This window comes from Pyxicephalus adspersus, chromosome 5 (genome assembly GCF_032062135.1).
Source record: "Pyxicephalus adspersus chromosome 5, UCB_Pads_2.0, whole genome shotgun sequence".
Lineage (NCBI taxonomy): Eukaryota > Metazoa > Chordata > Amphibia > Anura > Pyxicephalidae > Pyxicephalus > Pyxicephalus adspersus.
In genome coordinates this window covers 28,422,872-28,438,047 of record NC_092862.1, presented here as the reverse complement: position 1 = coordinate 28,438,047, position 15,176 = coordinate 28,422,872, and the positions used below count along the sequence as shown (strand labels likewise).

General features: G+C 40.3%; 1 protein-coding gene across 1 annotated transcript in view; it reads left to right on the top strand.

Annotated features, from left to right (window-relative positions):
• The first annotated feature begins 8,888 nt into the window (after positions 1–8,888).
• Positions 8,889–15,176, top strand: part of LOC140331963 (myelin P2 protein-like) — a 22,824-nt gene continuing 16,536 nt past the window's right edge. Inside the window, exon 1 of the mRNA XM_072413289.1 lies at positions 8,889–9,037. Within this exon, the coding sequence (XP_072269390.1) occupies positions 8,968–9,037 (70 nt within the window). The 5' untranslated portion in view covers positions 8,889–8,967. The remainder of the gene's footprint in view (positions 9,038–15,176) is intronic.

The window sequence follows — 15,176 nt, the reverse complement described above, 5'->3', positions numbered from 1 at the left end:
GTTACAAGAGAATATAGAATTGTAAATTTGGAATTTTTTAAGATAAGAAAAACAGTAAAATTGTGCAAATTTAAGACTGTTTAGCTCCAATTTTTATAGCTATGTCAGAAAAAAGATGAAATTATGGGGATTTTATAATATGTTGTTCAATGCTTTGGCCTATCCTGCTTTTAAATTGTAATATATTTGCAGATTTGATGTGCTCCTTTATTAAAGTAAACTTGTCTATACTCAGAGACCCATACTAATTTACATGTGGAAATAATGGTCTGGAAATATTTTGCTTGGATAGGAAATTCAAAAAATTCAAAAATCTCACTGTGATGTAGTAGTACTCTTGTACAGCACATTAGGTGGTTGTGCTGGGAACCATTAAGTATGCTGCGGAAGGAAACGGTGAGCTGTGGCTGAGCTAGGCTAATTTAACATCCCAGAAATGTTTCTTTCCCTAGCAATTTATGAGACAGAATTAGTCCCTTCTAAAAATAAAATAAATATTTCTTCAAATAAAAAATGGTTTGATTTTTGTCCTTGCCCTAGAGCCACTATTAAATCAAATGAGATCAGAAACCACAATCTCAGGTCTAAGTATTAGTAGCGAAGAATACAAATTGGGTACGTTTATTACATTCTTCTCACTCTAACGCATCCCACGTCCTCCATCCCGATACTTCTAACAACATTCTAACAATCATTTTAAGACATTACCTTTTTCAAAATCAATTATTCTAAATCATCAGCACTAAAGATTTCATTAAGTAGTAATACCAATCGATATTTCCATCTACGTGGCAAAATACATTTTGTACATATTTAGATATACAATGTTGTCGTCCTTAGAACTATACAATTTAAATCAGCATTCTCATGGGTTGGAGACCTGCAATACTTAAAATGAATGTCCTGCTGAGAATCTTAAATCTAATGTAAACAATCTCAATATACTTACCAGTTTCATTTTTTAAAGCTATGTTTTCCATATTTAGAGCATTTCTATGGAGACTAAAATCCCAAAGGATAGTCATCCACCTTCTTTTGGCACCAAAGAATAGTGGAGGTATCAGGCTACCAGATGTTAGAAAATATTATTGGGCGTGCTGTCTCACTAGAATAATTGATTGGTGTACCAACTTTCAGTCGATGGATTGGGTTGCCTTAGAGCAATTCTATTTCAATGCCTCCAAGGATTGGCATTCAAGAAGAGATATGGAACCAGGACTTCTGCCTCACCCTTTTATTGGTACTTCTTTGAGTATTTTTATGACAACGATTCATAGATATCATATTTCCTCTGTTCTGAGCCCTCTCACTCTGGTATAGCTTAAGCCTGCCTTTCCACCGGGTTTATCCAATGATTTTTTAAGAACCTGGCATGTTGGCTGAAAATTTTAGCTTGCCATTGTTTTGATGGTTTTAAATTTAGAGACAGGCAAGCATTACAGGAGGAAGCTTAAGGAGCACCAATTCTTTACTGGTCCTATTTACAATTAAACATATTCTGTCTGCCCCAGGTATGAAGGGTCATTGCTCCAGGCAACTCATCCCTTTTTGAAAAACTATGTACATTTACAGGCTCAATCAGGCATACGATCTTGTCAAAGACTTTCATGTGTAATATTTTAAATGCAGCCAAGCTTTTGATTCCAAGGCTTTGGAAATCGACAGCAAGACCCACTGTTTGTGACTGACTACAAATTGACCATATAGTAGAGATGGAGGAACTGTTACACTCAATACTAAATACTATGTTACCTGAGCATGTTGGTGGAGTTTCCATCAATCCTCAGAAGTACGCATTTTATGTAATGGAAATCACTAGATATATAAAACATTGAGAGAGTCCTTTTCATCTTATCTTTAAATTTCTTTTCCCTTTATCTCTATTTTTCTACCAATCTCCAGGAAAGGAGTAGTTAAGTAGTTGACAATCGAAAATCTAGCCATTGATAATCCATTTTCTTCAGTTTTACAGCATAAATTTCGGATTGCATTTTCAGAACAGAGACTGTAGTACACTGTTTGGTCACTTATGTTTTGATGGCGCTGTTCTGCAGAAACAGCTGTTAGGTCTTGCTAGCTACACTAAATACATGTTGAGATGTCCCTGCTGCCTGCTCCCTGGAACTGTGCCAGATGTCTGCGGGTGCTGCGAGAGGAAGGCTGGGCTGTGTGCGGAGGTAAGTATAACTTTCAAAAATCCAGCACTCCTCAGGTCCAAGGGTTGCAGGATTTTTGAATGTTAATTGTAATTTAGAAGATATGGAAGATATAATATGAAGGCTCTATTATAACAAAAAATAGTTATATTCCCATGAGTACCCATCAACCCCTATGTTTGTGATTTCAAATTTTTCTGATTTGGTTAGCTCTATCCCCTGATCTATACCAGTTAACTACAAAAGCTTTATATATAATTATTTTATATGACTGTAAACAAATCTTCTCTGTTAATTATTATTTGATGTTAATGATGTAACATTTGGAAAAATAATTTAACTATGTTTCATTTGTTTTTCTTTGGCAACTTAATAAAGCTTGCTTTTGGGGAAAAAATGGTTATGTTCCTTTTTGTATCCTAAATTTACTTGTTTTGCCATAGATATGATCTATAGCCCACATTTTATGTTTTACCAAGTAGGGAATAAATAAAATACCTTTCACTTTTTTTTGTGCATGTCCAGCAAATACCTTACTGATAGACACATCAGGAAATGAGAAAAAAATTCTCTAATTTGTGTAACATTTGTCACCATTTAAAGACATCTCCTCAACTACTGTTCCAGTGACAGCTGTAAAATGTTGCATTTGTCATCACACAGACATGGACTCTAATCCTTCTGTATTCCATACAAAGCTAGAAAACAAAATTTTAGCTATAGATACAGCTTAAGTACCTTTATGTAGAATTTACCAGTCTATTATGGTTTGTATTGGTTTATTTGTGTATTTTACTGGACATAAAGTGCAGCAGAATTGGACTAGGAGGGATATGTTGACTTGGAAGCTGCTATGCTAGTAGTGGGTGGTTCACCCAAACTTAAAGAGAGGCCTGCAGCAACTAGAGGTAGGGCCAGCCTGATAGGATGTAAGGGCAGCCCAATAGGGTGGGAAAGGTTTAACTAGAGTGAGGAGAGGTTTAAGGAGAGGTTAGTTAAGGGTCAGGTTGGAAGTGAGTAGGAGGAAAATAGGAAGGGTTAAGTATAGAGAAAAATGGAAGATAGGGACAATTTTTGTAGGAAGAAAATTTCCCTCCCTCCTGTCCTGTTTAAAGGAAAAAAGGATGGTATAGCAGAGGAGAGGTTAGGGTCTAGGAAGAGTCCTGGTGGTAATTTACAGAAGGGCAACCTAGTGGTGGGGTGCCCCCTTTAATTGTGTTACAGTGTAGGGCACCTGAGGCAGTGCTGGGTGGCTGGGGGCCAGTGTGATTTAGATGTAATTTTATACATTGTTGGGTGCGGACTTAAACAACCAGGCTGCAGGTCTGGGAAAGGTAAAGTGTAGATCAGGTTGGTTTTCATAGTGTAAATAGGGATTGTTGTTTAATATGAGTTATTATTGGCGCGTTAAATTGTTGGGGGATTTATCATTATTTGTATGTTAATGTTGTATGGTATTATATGGTAATTTTGTATGTTAAGTTATGATCGGTTGTAAAGTTTTATAAAGGTAATATTTAATTGTTATTTATTATTGTTTTAAATGGTTATTTATTTAGTGTTAAATAAACAGCTGCTTGCCAGTTTTGTCTCGGTTCCCGGCGTGTTTCCCCTGAAAAGGCTTTTTCAGGGTATTTTGAATTAATTTAATAAATTAGATTAGATATATATATATATATATATATATATATATATATATATGTGGTCGCAATTCTTTTTCACAGCTCACAGGAACCTTCCCTGATGTTTTAAGATGAGCGTTCACATGATAGGTTATTATGAGTACTAACAATCGCATATAAGGTTCAAACGATCCCAGAATGCAAAGCCTTAGCGGGAACAATTTGTCAAGAATTCTTTCCACCAATAGGTAATTACATAGTAATGTTTAAACGTCAGTGTATAGTAGGAAGAAAAAGAAGAAAGATGGTCTTTCCTTCCACAATACACAAAGTGTATGTACCCGGGTCTAACAAAGGGATGCCTAAAACTGGCACACACACCTGCCATGCTTCACATCCAGGCAGTACAGCAATCGCATAATAGGTTTAAATGATCCCAGGATGCAAAGCCTTAGAGGGAACAATTTGTCAAGAATTCTTTCCACCAATAGGTAATTACATAGTAATGTTTAAACGTCAGTGTATAGTAGGAAGAAAAAGAAGAAAGATGCTCTTTACTTCCACAATACACAAAGTGTATGTACCCGGGTCTATCAAAGAGATGCCTAAAACTGGCACACACACCTGCCATGCTTCACATCCAGGCAGTACAGAATTTACTGAATTATTTGATGGATGTCGGGTATAAGGGAAATCTGGTTCTGAGAGTATACGGAGGGAAACTATTGTACACAGTACAGAAGTACTTTATGTCCCAAAATAATTCCCTAACTGGATGTACACCCAGATCGTTCCCCCCAGTGTGTAACACCACCATCTCAGGAGCTCCATCAAATCTTACGACTGAATCTCCGAAATAACCCCACGGTATGCCCAGCACGCTAAACCATCAAATCACACCTGATTAAGGAATGCCCAGCTGAATGCCATCTGGAAACACAACCACTCCCCTTGCACCCAAGGACACCCCACAATCCACCCAAAGCCTGGGATGCCACCTAGAACAATATTGAATACTGGACAATTTCCACCCCAGGCCTGGCCACTGTTTCTGCGCCACTGCCTTCCAATAATTGCACCTTGGACCCAAAAACACTTACCAACCCCCCGTGTGTCCGCCATCTACATCCTCCTACCACCAGACCTACCTCCCCCATTACCATTCAACGAATAACCAAGTGGGGCCAAATATACAATCTAAACCGCTGAGACTTCCACCTGCAAATACGCTTGATAATGTCTTCACCCAATCCCCACCATGCTGCCTCAGTGGCCACCCTAATCCTGAACTCATTGGGATGAAAATGCCCTCCCAGTCAATCCCTCTGTTCGCAAACAACTAATCACATCCAGTAACCGATACCACAATAGCAATAACCCATCTTCATGTATCTCTCCCCTTCCGGTCTGACCTGCAAAAATACCTCAACCTCCTCCACTGGGCAGGCCACCATCCATCCTTGCCAATACAATCCCAAACCCTCTACCCAATTGATCAAACTTAGATCTAGGAATCCATATGTTCACCTTACTCCTGGATCAACCCACTTTCCTCAAATGCAAACCCCTCTGCCGCCCTGTAGCTGGGCTCACCAACTCGCCCATATTTATTGCCCCAAAGAATGCCACTACAAAAGCTGCCCTAATTGAAAAAAAGTTATACCGTGACTCACAAATGCCCTCCAACTTGCCCAACACCAACCCTAACAAAAAATGACACAGGCCACTGCTTGTCTGCTACCCCCTGCCCCTTCAAAACCTCCTGTTTCTCAAACCCAACAAAAAGGCTAAACCCGCTGGTTTCTAGTATACCACTGCCACTGAAGCCCCGGCCACAAAAAACAATGACCCAAAAAAAATTCAACAACAAGCTCGTCCTCTCCTCCTGTATCTCTGTTCCCCCAACCACCTGAATCACTCAGATCATACTGCTGTATATGCTGCCCAAGCCAGCTGGCTTACAGACCGCTTGATTATACCCGCAATCTTCCACAGCTCTGGCGGGCAAGAAACTCGCTGATGTTCTGCTCCTGGTGCCAACAGACAGAATCGCTCTCACTGAAATGCATACAAAGCATCCGCAATATGATTATCCACACCAGGTATATGCAGCGCACTAACAGCAATATTCAGCCACAAACATGGCGAAATGGCGCAACAGCGGCAACAATGAAAAAATGTCAATAAACTCACCTCATCAAATCTTCTCGGGCATCTCCGGTTTCAGATGAGCCCCTAATGGACCCTTAAAACAAACATACACCTCCCCTGTGCTGCATCCCCCACACTCACCTACTTGTTGGTGACCCCTGCCACCACCAACCCACCAGACTTTTTTTCAGCTCCTATCCTGCTGACCCTCCCGCAACAGCTGCAACCATGCATATGGCGACCCCCCCCACTGGGGGCTTATGAGTTCCCCCCAACCCCCCATGCGCATCCCCTATTCGGACTTGTCCACTAACCAGCCCCCTCCATGTTTCAAACCCCAAAAGCACCATCGGCAGTGACGCCAATACTTCCTGCTCCATATTTCCCCTGCAGTCAGCCAGTGCTGCCCCGCACTCAACCCAGGCTTTAGGGTCCATGGAGCACCAGGCTGCAGCTGGAGTTCCTCCATCCTGGAGCTGTTGTCAACAGCATATTTTGGCCCCTCTGCCCAGGCAGCCTCCAGCCATGGCCGATCCAGGCGCTGCCATGATCCCTTGGCCACCTCGTCTACAGCAGCCCAGAGCCCGCCTGGCCTCAGCTATCTTGGCACCCACAGGCCCAGTCTCAACATTCCCAGAGACTGTAGGCCTTGCGGCCATGTTTCTGAAGACTGCATGCCTGGCTGCCATGTTCTTGGAGCCCAGAGGCCTTGCCGGCAGCCTGCTGGAGCCTGTGGCCCTGGCAGCCACCTTCTTAGCAGAGCACAATGGCCCTTCCCAGGGCCATCTATGGAAGGCTTGCTGATTCCAATGCCATAATGATGGAAACCAGCAGCTCCACAGCCATTTTCTTGGAGCTCCCTGGTGGGACCCCCAGAGGCTGTGCCTGCCGGGATCTGTGGGCCATGCTCTCTGGCCATGCTGCTTCCTTCTGAGATCACTATCCGCACTGCTATACTTGGTGGAAGGGAGGAAGGCATCCCTAGACCTGCCCACCTTCCATCTCAGGCTTTGCTGTGGCCAAGGATTTCTCTCAACCCCTACCCTGGGCACAGCATCAAGCTTGAGGGCTCAGGACTCCTCTGTGGCTGCCTGGCATCTGGTCCCCCAGCATTGGGAACTGAAGCCAATCCCCGCATGGCTGTGGACACCTGTTCTTGCAACCATCCAGGACCTTGCGCATCCTCCCTCAGCTTTGCCAGCAGCTCTTCCATGTCCGCCAAACCAGTCATTTTTATCTTAACAAGCTTTCACCTGCACCCTGTATAATCTAATGACCTCATCCCCTCTTCTTACAAACCTTTTATCACCTTAACCCCACCTCACCCATCCCCAAATTGACCTCCCAATCACCCTAAAACAAACTTTTTAACCCTATTTTGTCTGCCCAGTCATTCCAGCCTTCCACTACATTCCATTGCCTCACATGCTATGGGCCTGTCTGTATGCTGTTGTCTCCATTTTGTCCATATGTATTGGAGTGTTTATTGCCATGATCTTTTCATCTATGTATCCTCACAGTTTGGAATAAACTTTTCAATGATCTGCAAAGTGTCTTTCTGATCGAGTCAACTCTCTGCCAACACTTCTGAGATTTTAAGTTATTGTTATTCTTGGAGAACTGGGTAGTTTTGGAGATCACACTTTCAATCCTTAGTATGGGGAGGCAAAAGATCTAAAGCTTTGGAACACAGTGTGAGATGTTATACATGGACACTGGGAATACAGCACGATATCTATAGTCACAAAAACCTGTGGGTCAGCAAGTTAATCACAGCTTTATCATACATCTGCTTGCAAGATTCCAGTTTTGCTGAGACTATTTAATGGGACTGTATAACATAAGTCAGTTTGTGCAACACATGCAAATAGTAGAAAATAGATGCATTACTAATTGCCATAATGATTTTTCCCTACAGTATCCTATTAAGGCAAATGAATCCTGCGTGCATTGCTTTGTAAACACTGGCTCTGCAAAGGACATATTCATTTCTCTGCTGCTCAAGAACATTACCAATAAGTCTTTCACTGCCATCACAAAATCTCAGGAAGACACACATTCTGTAGAAGCCATCCCACTTAAAGAATCAGAATGCATTCCAGATCAGGAATTAAACACTGAACTATGAACCCGGGTATAGAGCTCAACTAAACTGACTTGAAAAGTTCAAGAGAATTATGAGTCTGACAAGGGAGAATTGCTGCCTTCAATTTTCATTTACCGTATATTTTCATTTATCCCCCACATTTATATGTTATATAGGGAGATTATATTTTCCCATACTTCTTTCTCAAGAGAAAATAAATTAGTCTATTAAAAGAGATTGGTGCAAGAAGTTTTTGGAAGTTGATCACGTCCCCTCTTGTTTTTGTAAAAGAAAGACAGGGATCATTTTTCTGCCAGGAATAGTAAGAATAAAAAAGGTTTATGCAAGCATCGTTTTTTTTGAGAAAATGTCAGCAGTTAATGCTAAATCTTACTGATAGATAATCTTATCTTTATTACTTAAACATTTTAATGTCTTGACGCTTTTTTGTTGTAATATAGTGTTGCTGTCCTGGAAGAATTACAAGTCATTAAAAAGTTCAAAATTTCTCATCTGCATCAGTCAGTGACTCAACTAAAGACAATACATTTGCATGAAAGCCTTGGGATAAGTACTTACAAAAGGAGAGGTCAACAATAGCAACTTTGTATTGTTTTATTGCAAATTTCCTTTAATGCAAGATTTCCAGTAAAATCAACTGGGGGATAATCCATTGTCAACTCAGATTTTCTGGTTTGTAAGTATTACAAAAAAGTGCTGTTGGAACAGGCTGAGTGTGGGTGTGGAAGAAAAGCTATGCTGAGAACAAGTCTTTTAATGGGCAGTCTGCAAAACTAAAATATACATTTTCTGCTTGAAACTGAATTGCTTGTGGTGACATCACTGGAGTCCAGCCCCACCACACCTGTTTAAATAGGAAATCCTGTTAACATCTCAGTCTGCTGTTCTTGGATGTTCATACATACCATATACTTAGACAAGCACTGACGCCATGGCAGAACTGATAGGTGGCTGGAAGCTGGTGGAATCGGAGGGCTTTGATGATTATATGAAAGAAGTTGGTAAGTGGACTACTTGTAATAACATTATCATAGACATTTTGTATTTTCCCATCAAAACTGCCTAAATGTGCATTTTATACATATGATTTATCAATTGTTTTTGCACTACATATCTAACTTTTAGTGCTTTTAACAGATTTTTGATTCCGAACACCAGCCAGATATAGGAGAATTACAAATAAATGCAACCCCTTTTTTTTTTTTTTTTTTTTTTTTTTTTTTTTTATGCAAGCAGAATTTGATTTTTAGATCTTGCAGTCCATGAATAGCAGAGCTCAGATTGTAAGGAGAAAAAATACAAAAATGTAGCTGTGCTGCAATGTAGCATGTTGATAAGATATGTCTGTTCACAGGTGAAATAAATATGTTCAATCTGTGTATTTAGCTGTTTTCATGAGGTTCACCTGCTCTAAACATTCTGAGCCCTCAATAGACTCGTTTATAAACCCATGCTTCTTACTTATTTACCAGTGTTGAAAAACATGCAGTTCTATTTTTCCATTCATTTCATTACTACAAATGAGTCATTTGCATACAGAAAGTATTCAGTTTATGTCTTTTTTTATTTTTTTTATTTTATTTTTACTGCTTTGGTTCACCGATTTAGCAAATGAAGCCTGACTATATCAGCATTTTCAGAAATCCAGCAATGGCAGGTTGCATGGCTCACCCATTCTGGTTTCCTTTGAATGCTGTCGCCTGCAGGTACATGTGTACATCTAATCCTAGTTTTTGTAATTTTCATGCTCCTGGCCTATGTGTCTTTTTCTATAATTACATGCTGCAGCAAGAGATGTAATAAAATAATTCACAGTGCACTAATGTAAAATATTACTTTTTTTTTATGCATAGACTGATGTTGGCCAGTTTAAAAAAAGGCAGTCTTTATAAGTCTACTGTAAGCTTTCCCAACGCAGAAAACAAAATGAGAACACAATATGTTTAAAGCTGAAATATCTGCAGATATAAAAGACACAATTGAATGCTCTCCTGTATTTATTAACACATCACTAAATATGTGTTTTAAATACAAGCAGGGTAAGTACCTGTATGTGATCTAGAATCAGCCATTTGCAGTCCCCAAACTGCAGAAGAGGAAAAAGTACATGGAGCCAAGGGGCTGATAAGAATTATGCTGCTAGGAAGAAAAGCCCCCATTCCCCTGCCTGAGATGGGTCTGGGATGACCTGGGCTCAGAGAAAGTGGGAAAATGGTGGCAGTCACTGAGGTCACTTTGGTTTGACGTGGAATTTATTGTTTAATGTTATTTTTTGTTGGAAGTTTTATTTTAATATTTTTTGCCCGTACATCCATAAAATTAGGGTACTTTGGATACCTGATGTGGTCAAAAAATACTTCAATTATTTAAAATGTATTATGAGGCATTTAGCATGCAAGTTATTAGTCAAGGGCAAATTTGTTGTAGTGCTCTATTTCAACAGCAGAGGGAGCCATTTATTATAAAAGTTACAATCTAGATCATAGGGCTCTAGTTATAAAACAGGGAATCAATTACTTCTATTAAAATATGTTGGCCTGAAAGAATCCTATGAGGGAATGTTTGAGGGAATGTCGGATTCCATATTTTATAAATCCAGCCCCAAATATTACAGAACTCTTCATGTGGTTTAATAGGTAATTGGATATGTTCAGTTTTACAAATCTATTTTAATGTAATTGCCATCATTTTACAGTCTTATGGATCAAAACAACTTACATTGTATCACTAAAACCATGGAATGATCACTATGTTAGTATTAGGTTTCCTTGATCCTTAAATTATGGTGAAAAAGGAGTCAACCAAATAATCTCAGATGTAGCCTAACAACAGCTAACCTTAGATCCTCTTAGGCCTACCTTTCACGGCCCTCCCTAAATTCACTTGTAAACTCATATCCCATATCCTGGTGACGATTCTTACATTGATTCCCACAAAGTGGAAAGCTACCCCACCTCCCTCAATGGAGGACCTATATAATAAACAAATCTAGGTTGTTCACCTAATGGAGTACCTAACTTCTCTACTGAGGAACAATATTGAGAATTTGATTCTTACTACTCGCATTCTCTGGTTTAGGAATTTATAAAATCCACTTGGTCTTCCTGCTTACCCAACAACTGCCTCACTCCCACCCCTTCCGGTGGTCCCTCTATTTTCTCACCTAATACCTCACCATATTTTTTAGTAGTGATGTTGTGCATCGCCATGCCTCCAGAGCATTTACTAAGACAAAATATAGACTCAAATGTATCTTGATTTAAGTTCCCTAGAATGATGGTCTCCTAGATTTATCATACTCTGATACTTATTACTATATAGGGGGAACCTGTACCCATATAATATCTATAGGCCCCTGGCTTTCTCACTAGTTTGCACTTTGTTGATATATGGTTACTACTTTTGTTATGGACCCATACCCAACCCTGATTGTATACATATTGTCTTTTTTTTTTTTTTTTTTTCTTGAATACTGTTTTTTTGTCTTTGTTTCTATTTGTTTGTTTAAAACATTGTTTAATAAAAAATAATTCAAAAATATATATAGCTGAAATTGCCAAAAAGGAAAAAAAGATTGTAGCTAGTAAGACATCTCACTTACAAGGTCCAGGATCCATTCAGTCCTCCAAAGGGACCATGATCGAGCATTGGTCTGCTGTTAAGGTTGTTATTCATATTCATGCACACTGGATTTTTTTTCTGCATGCATACAGGTGACAATGTTATGCAATGTATTAGAGACTGATTGGTCTCAAGTGCTGCTTTTCTCAGTCAGACTGCTTTTCTACATGAGAAAACAAGAGGCTAATATCAATAAAGATAAAGCCAGACCAAACCAGATTAAAATTAAGTTAAAAAAAGTATCCGTATTATGGAAATCATATAGTTATAGTACTTACTTTTAGATGAGAGAAAGGAATGTTCAATGTGTTTCAGGGTGATTTCCAATATTGGGTCCCAATTGTTTATTCTTGCAGATTGTGGCTGTGTTTGAGGCTGGTCTAATGAATTTGTCATTATGAAATTAGAATGATCTGTGTATAGTTGAGATATCCATACCCCATGATAATACATTGGGTGACGGGCAATAACGATTATTTTAGTATCTTGGTTTCAATAATTTTTTTTTTTTTATTATAACAAAATACAAGGTACATATAATAAAAAATACAACCATGTAAACAAATAAACATATAAAACATTTATATCACAGTTTTGCATAATAGTTGAGAGTATCAGTACCCTTATTGCATTATCCTGCCAATATGATAAACCAAACATTCCACATTTCTTCCTACATACATGTACATGCTACAGTTTGGTCAAATTAAAAAATACAGATGACTGGCCTACAGCGGCTTCACTTCTTGTCAAACCAGCTCCATTACAAGCTCTTCCACCTGACAGCTCCCCTAGCACCTCCACGGGTCATCCATCGCCTCCACCTCCTTCCACAACATAGCCCATTGCACCAGCTTCGCCGACGATTTTTCTTGGATTTCACGACATTTCTACCCTTGTCCTTGGAATTTCTACCTGCCATCAAAATCTTTCTTTTTGTGGTGGGTTTTTTTTTTTTTTTTTTTTTTTATCAGGTTGCCTTCAACATTGTTCCTGGAATTTTTTTATCTGCCATCCTAATTTTTTCTGTGTTCTTGGGCTACCTCGACACCACTGGAATACCTCTGACCTCAACTTGTTTTGCCACCTGCTGTGCCTGACCGAGAGAACCATCCGGTTTTGAATGGAGCCTTGCTATTCCTGTGCTACCAAGCATAATCAGACTACACCCGATCCTGTGCAAGACGTTTTTCCTCCACTGTGGGACTCTTCCATACTGGTAGTTATGTTGAGCGTTATTTCTCTAGTGTCTATTCTTGCAGATTCTGCTGTTGGTTAGATTGCTATTCTTGAATGCCCTCTAGATCCTATTGTTGTTTGTTTGGGGCCCACTGGGGGGCGCACAAGCTATACTGCTCTGGCCTCCCTAGTTTGCTCTATTATGGGACCTGGGATGTTGTCTCTAATTGTTTAGTATATTGGGCAAATGCTAAGAGTTTGTTCTTACTTTATACATTTATGGCTTTGCGGGTTCCCCCAGGCGGGATCCACATGTTTGTTTCTGATTGCTTGTTTGCCTTCCCTCGCCGCTCGCAGACACTTCCCCCACATAGGCCCGCTGCCCTCTTGGGCAGTGACTTGGGACCTTTGGGGTCCCGCTTTAGATTTTTTACCCCACGGTTGAGGTTTTAGCCCGCCTCGCCTGTCTGGTGCCCCTTCCCCTTAATGTCCTCGGTACATACCCCAGCAAATGCCTTGAAAATTCGTACCCTTAATGCGAAGGGTTTAAATAGCCCGAACAAGCGTTCTCAGTTGTTATATGCTCAACACAAAGCACGGGTGAATATCTTACTCCTTCAGGAGACCCACTTTCATTCCACTAGATTTCCCTCTCTCCGCAATCGCTACTATCCCCTGTGGTACCATAGCTCCAATCCTGAATCTAGAACTAAGGGAGTTTCTATAGCTTTTCATAAATCGTTACAAGTACAGATACTAGATTCTCGCTCTGATTCTCAGGGCAAGTATTTGTTTTTAAAAATTTCTCTCTGGGATAAGAAATTTACATTGGCTTCTTTTTTATGCTCCCAATCGCCAATCCCCATATTCTTGCCAACTACATATCTTCTTAAAATTCATAGGTTATTTTTAAAATTTATATGGCAACAGAAACGCCCTAGACTGGCATTTAGTACCCTGTCCAGGGCCAAAAGTAGAGGAGGTGCAGGGGCCCCGGATGTTATTTCCTATTACAGGGCATCGGTTTTAGTGTGTTTGATAGACTGGTTTCACAACAGGGAGATGAAGGAATGGGTACAGCTGGAAGATTGCCTATCTCCAGTTAGCCTCCGGTCCCTGCCATGGGTGGACCGGTCGTTGCTACAACTGGCCCACCCTCTACTCCCACTGACATTAGATTTATTACATAATTGGGATATCCTCCTCAGAGCGGGCAAATTGTCGACGAACCCATGACACCGCTTTTGGATAATCCAGCGTTCCCTCTGGCAATGCGAACCTCCTCATTTTTATCGTGGTCCGCCTCGGACAGTCGTCATTTTCAGTCACAGTCGTCGGAGTATATTACATAATGGTCGGGTTCCCCCACTAGCCTCCCTGGATATTCCAAACAGAAGCAAGTTGCTTTCTTGGATTTCATACAGGCAACTGTCATCATTTGTAGCTTCATTTACTGACTTATCATTCCTATATAGAAGTTTAACGTCTTGCGAGCAGTTGGTTGGCTCGCCTGACCGCCCCACTCATGTTGTGTCCAGGTTGTACGAACTAATTGCTCAGGACTCTGAGCCCTCTGCACCTATATACACTAGATATTGGGAGAGGAAATTGACTGGACTCATAACTGCGGATGATTGGGAAAAATCATTTACCCTAACACATAAGTTGGCCTTAACCTGTAGAGCTCAAGAGGTTAATTATAAAATTCTATCCAGGTGGTATTATTGCCCTGTGGATCTCCATAGAATCTCCCCTACACAATCTGATTGTTGTTGGCGATGCCACTTACAAAAGGGGACAATGCTTCATATATGGTGGGAGTGTCCGCTTATATATCGATTTTTGGGACACGATTATTCAGGTGTATAACGACAGCACTGGGTCCACCATAACCAACACTCCCAATATAGCTCTTTTATCCATGGTTCCGGGTTCGCTCAAAACCATCAAAGGTGGGGTCCTACGGCAGCAAGGGCTACTATTCCGAGATTGTGGAAGCAATCTGCTGCTCCTTCTATAGCCAATTGGGTTTTCAAACTTGAAAAAATCCGCCATATGGAAATGTGGGTCGCGGAGGATGATGATCGACTGGAACAATTTAGAATTACCTGGTCCATTTGGGACTGGTTGAAAGACTCTCCCCGATTCCATACATATTTTATTTAGTTTCTAGGGTTATTGGCTGGAACACAACCCCAGTATTGAGGGTTAATATATATCTCCTTTATTTTTGTATCGTCCGACATTTTCACCCCCCCTTTCTCCCCGGGGCTGCTTTGTTATATGTGTCTGTCTTCGTTTTTATTTTATCTGTTGTTTAAGAATATTGGTTTACACCCT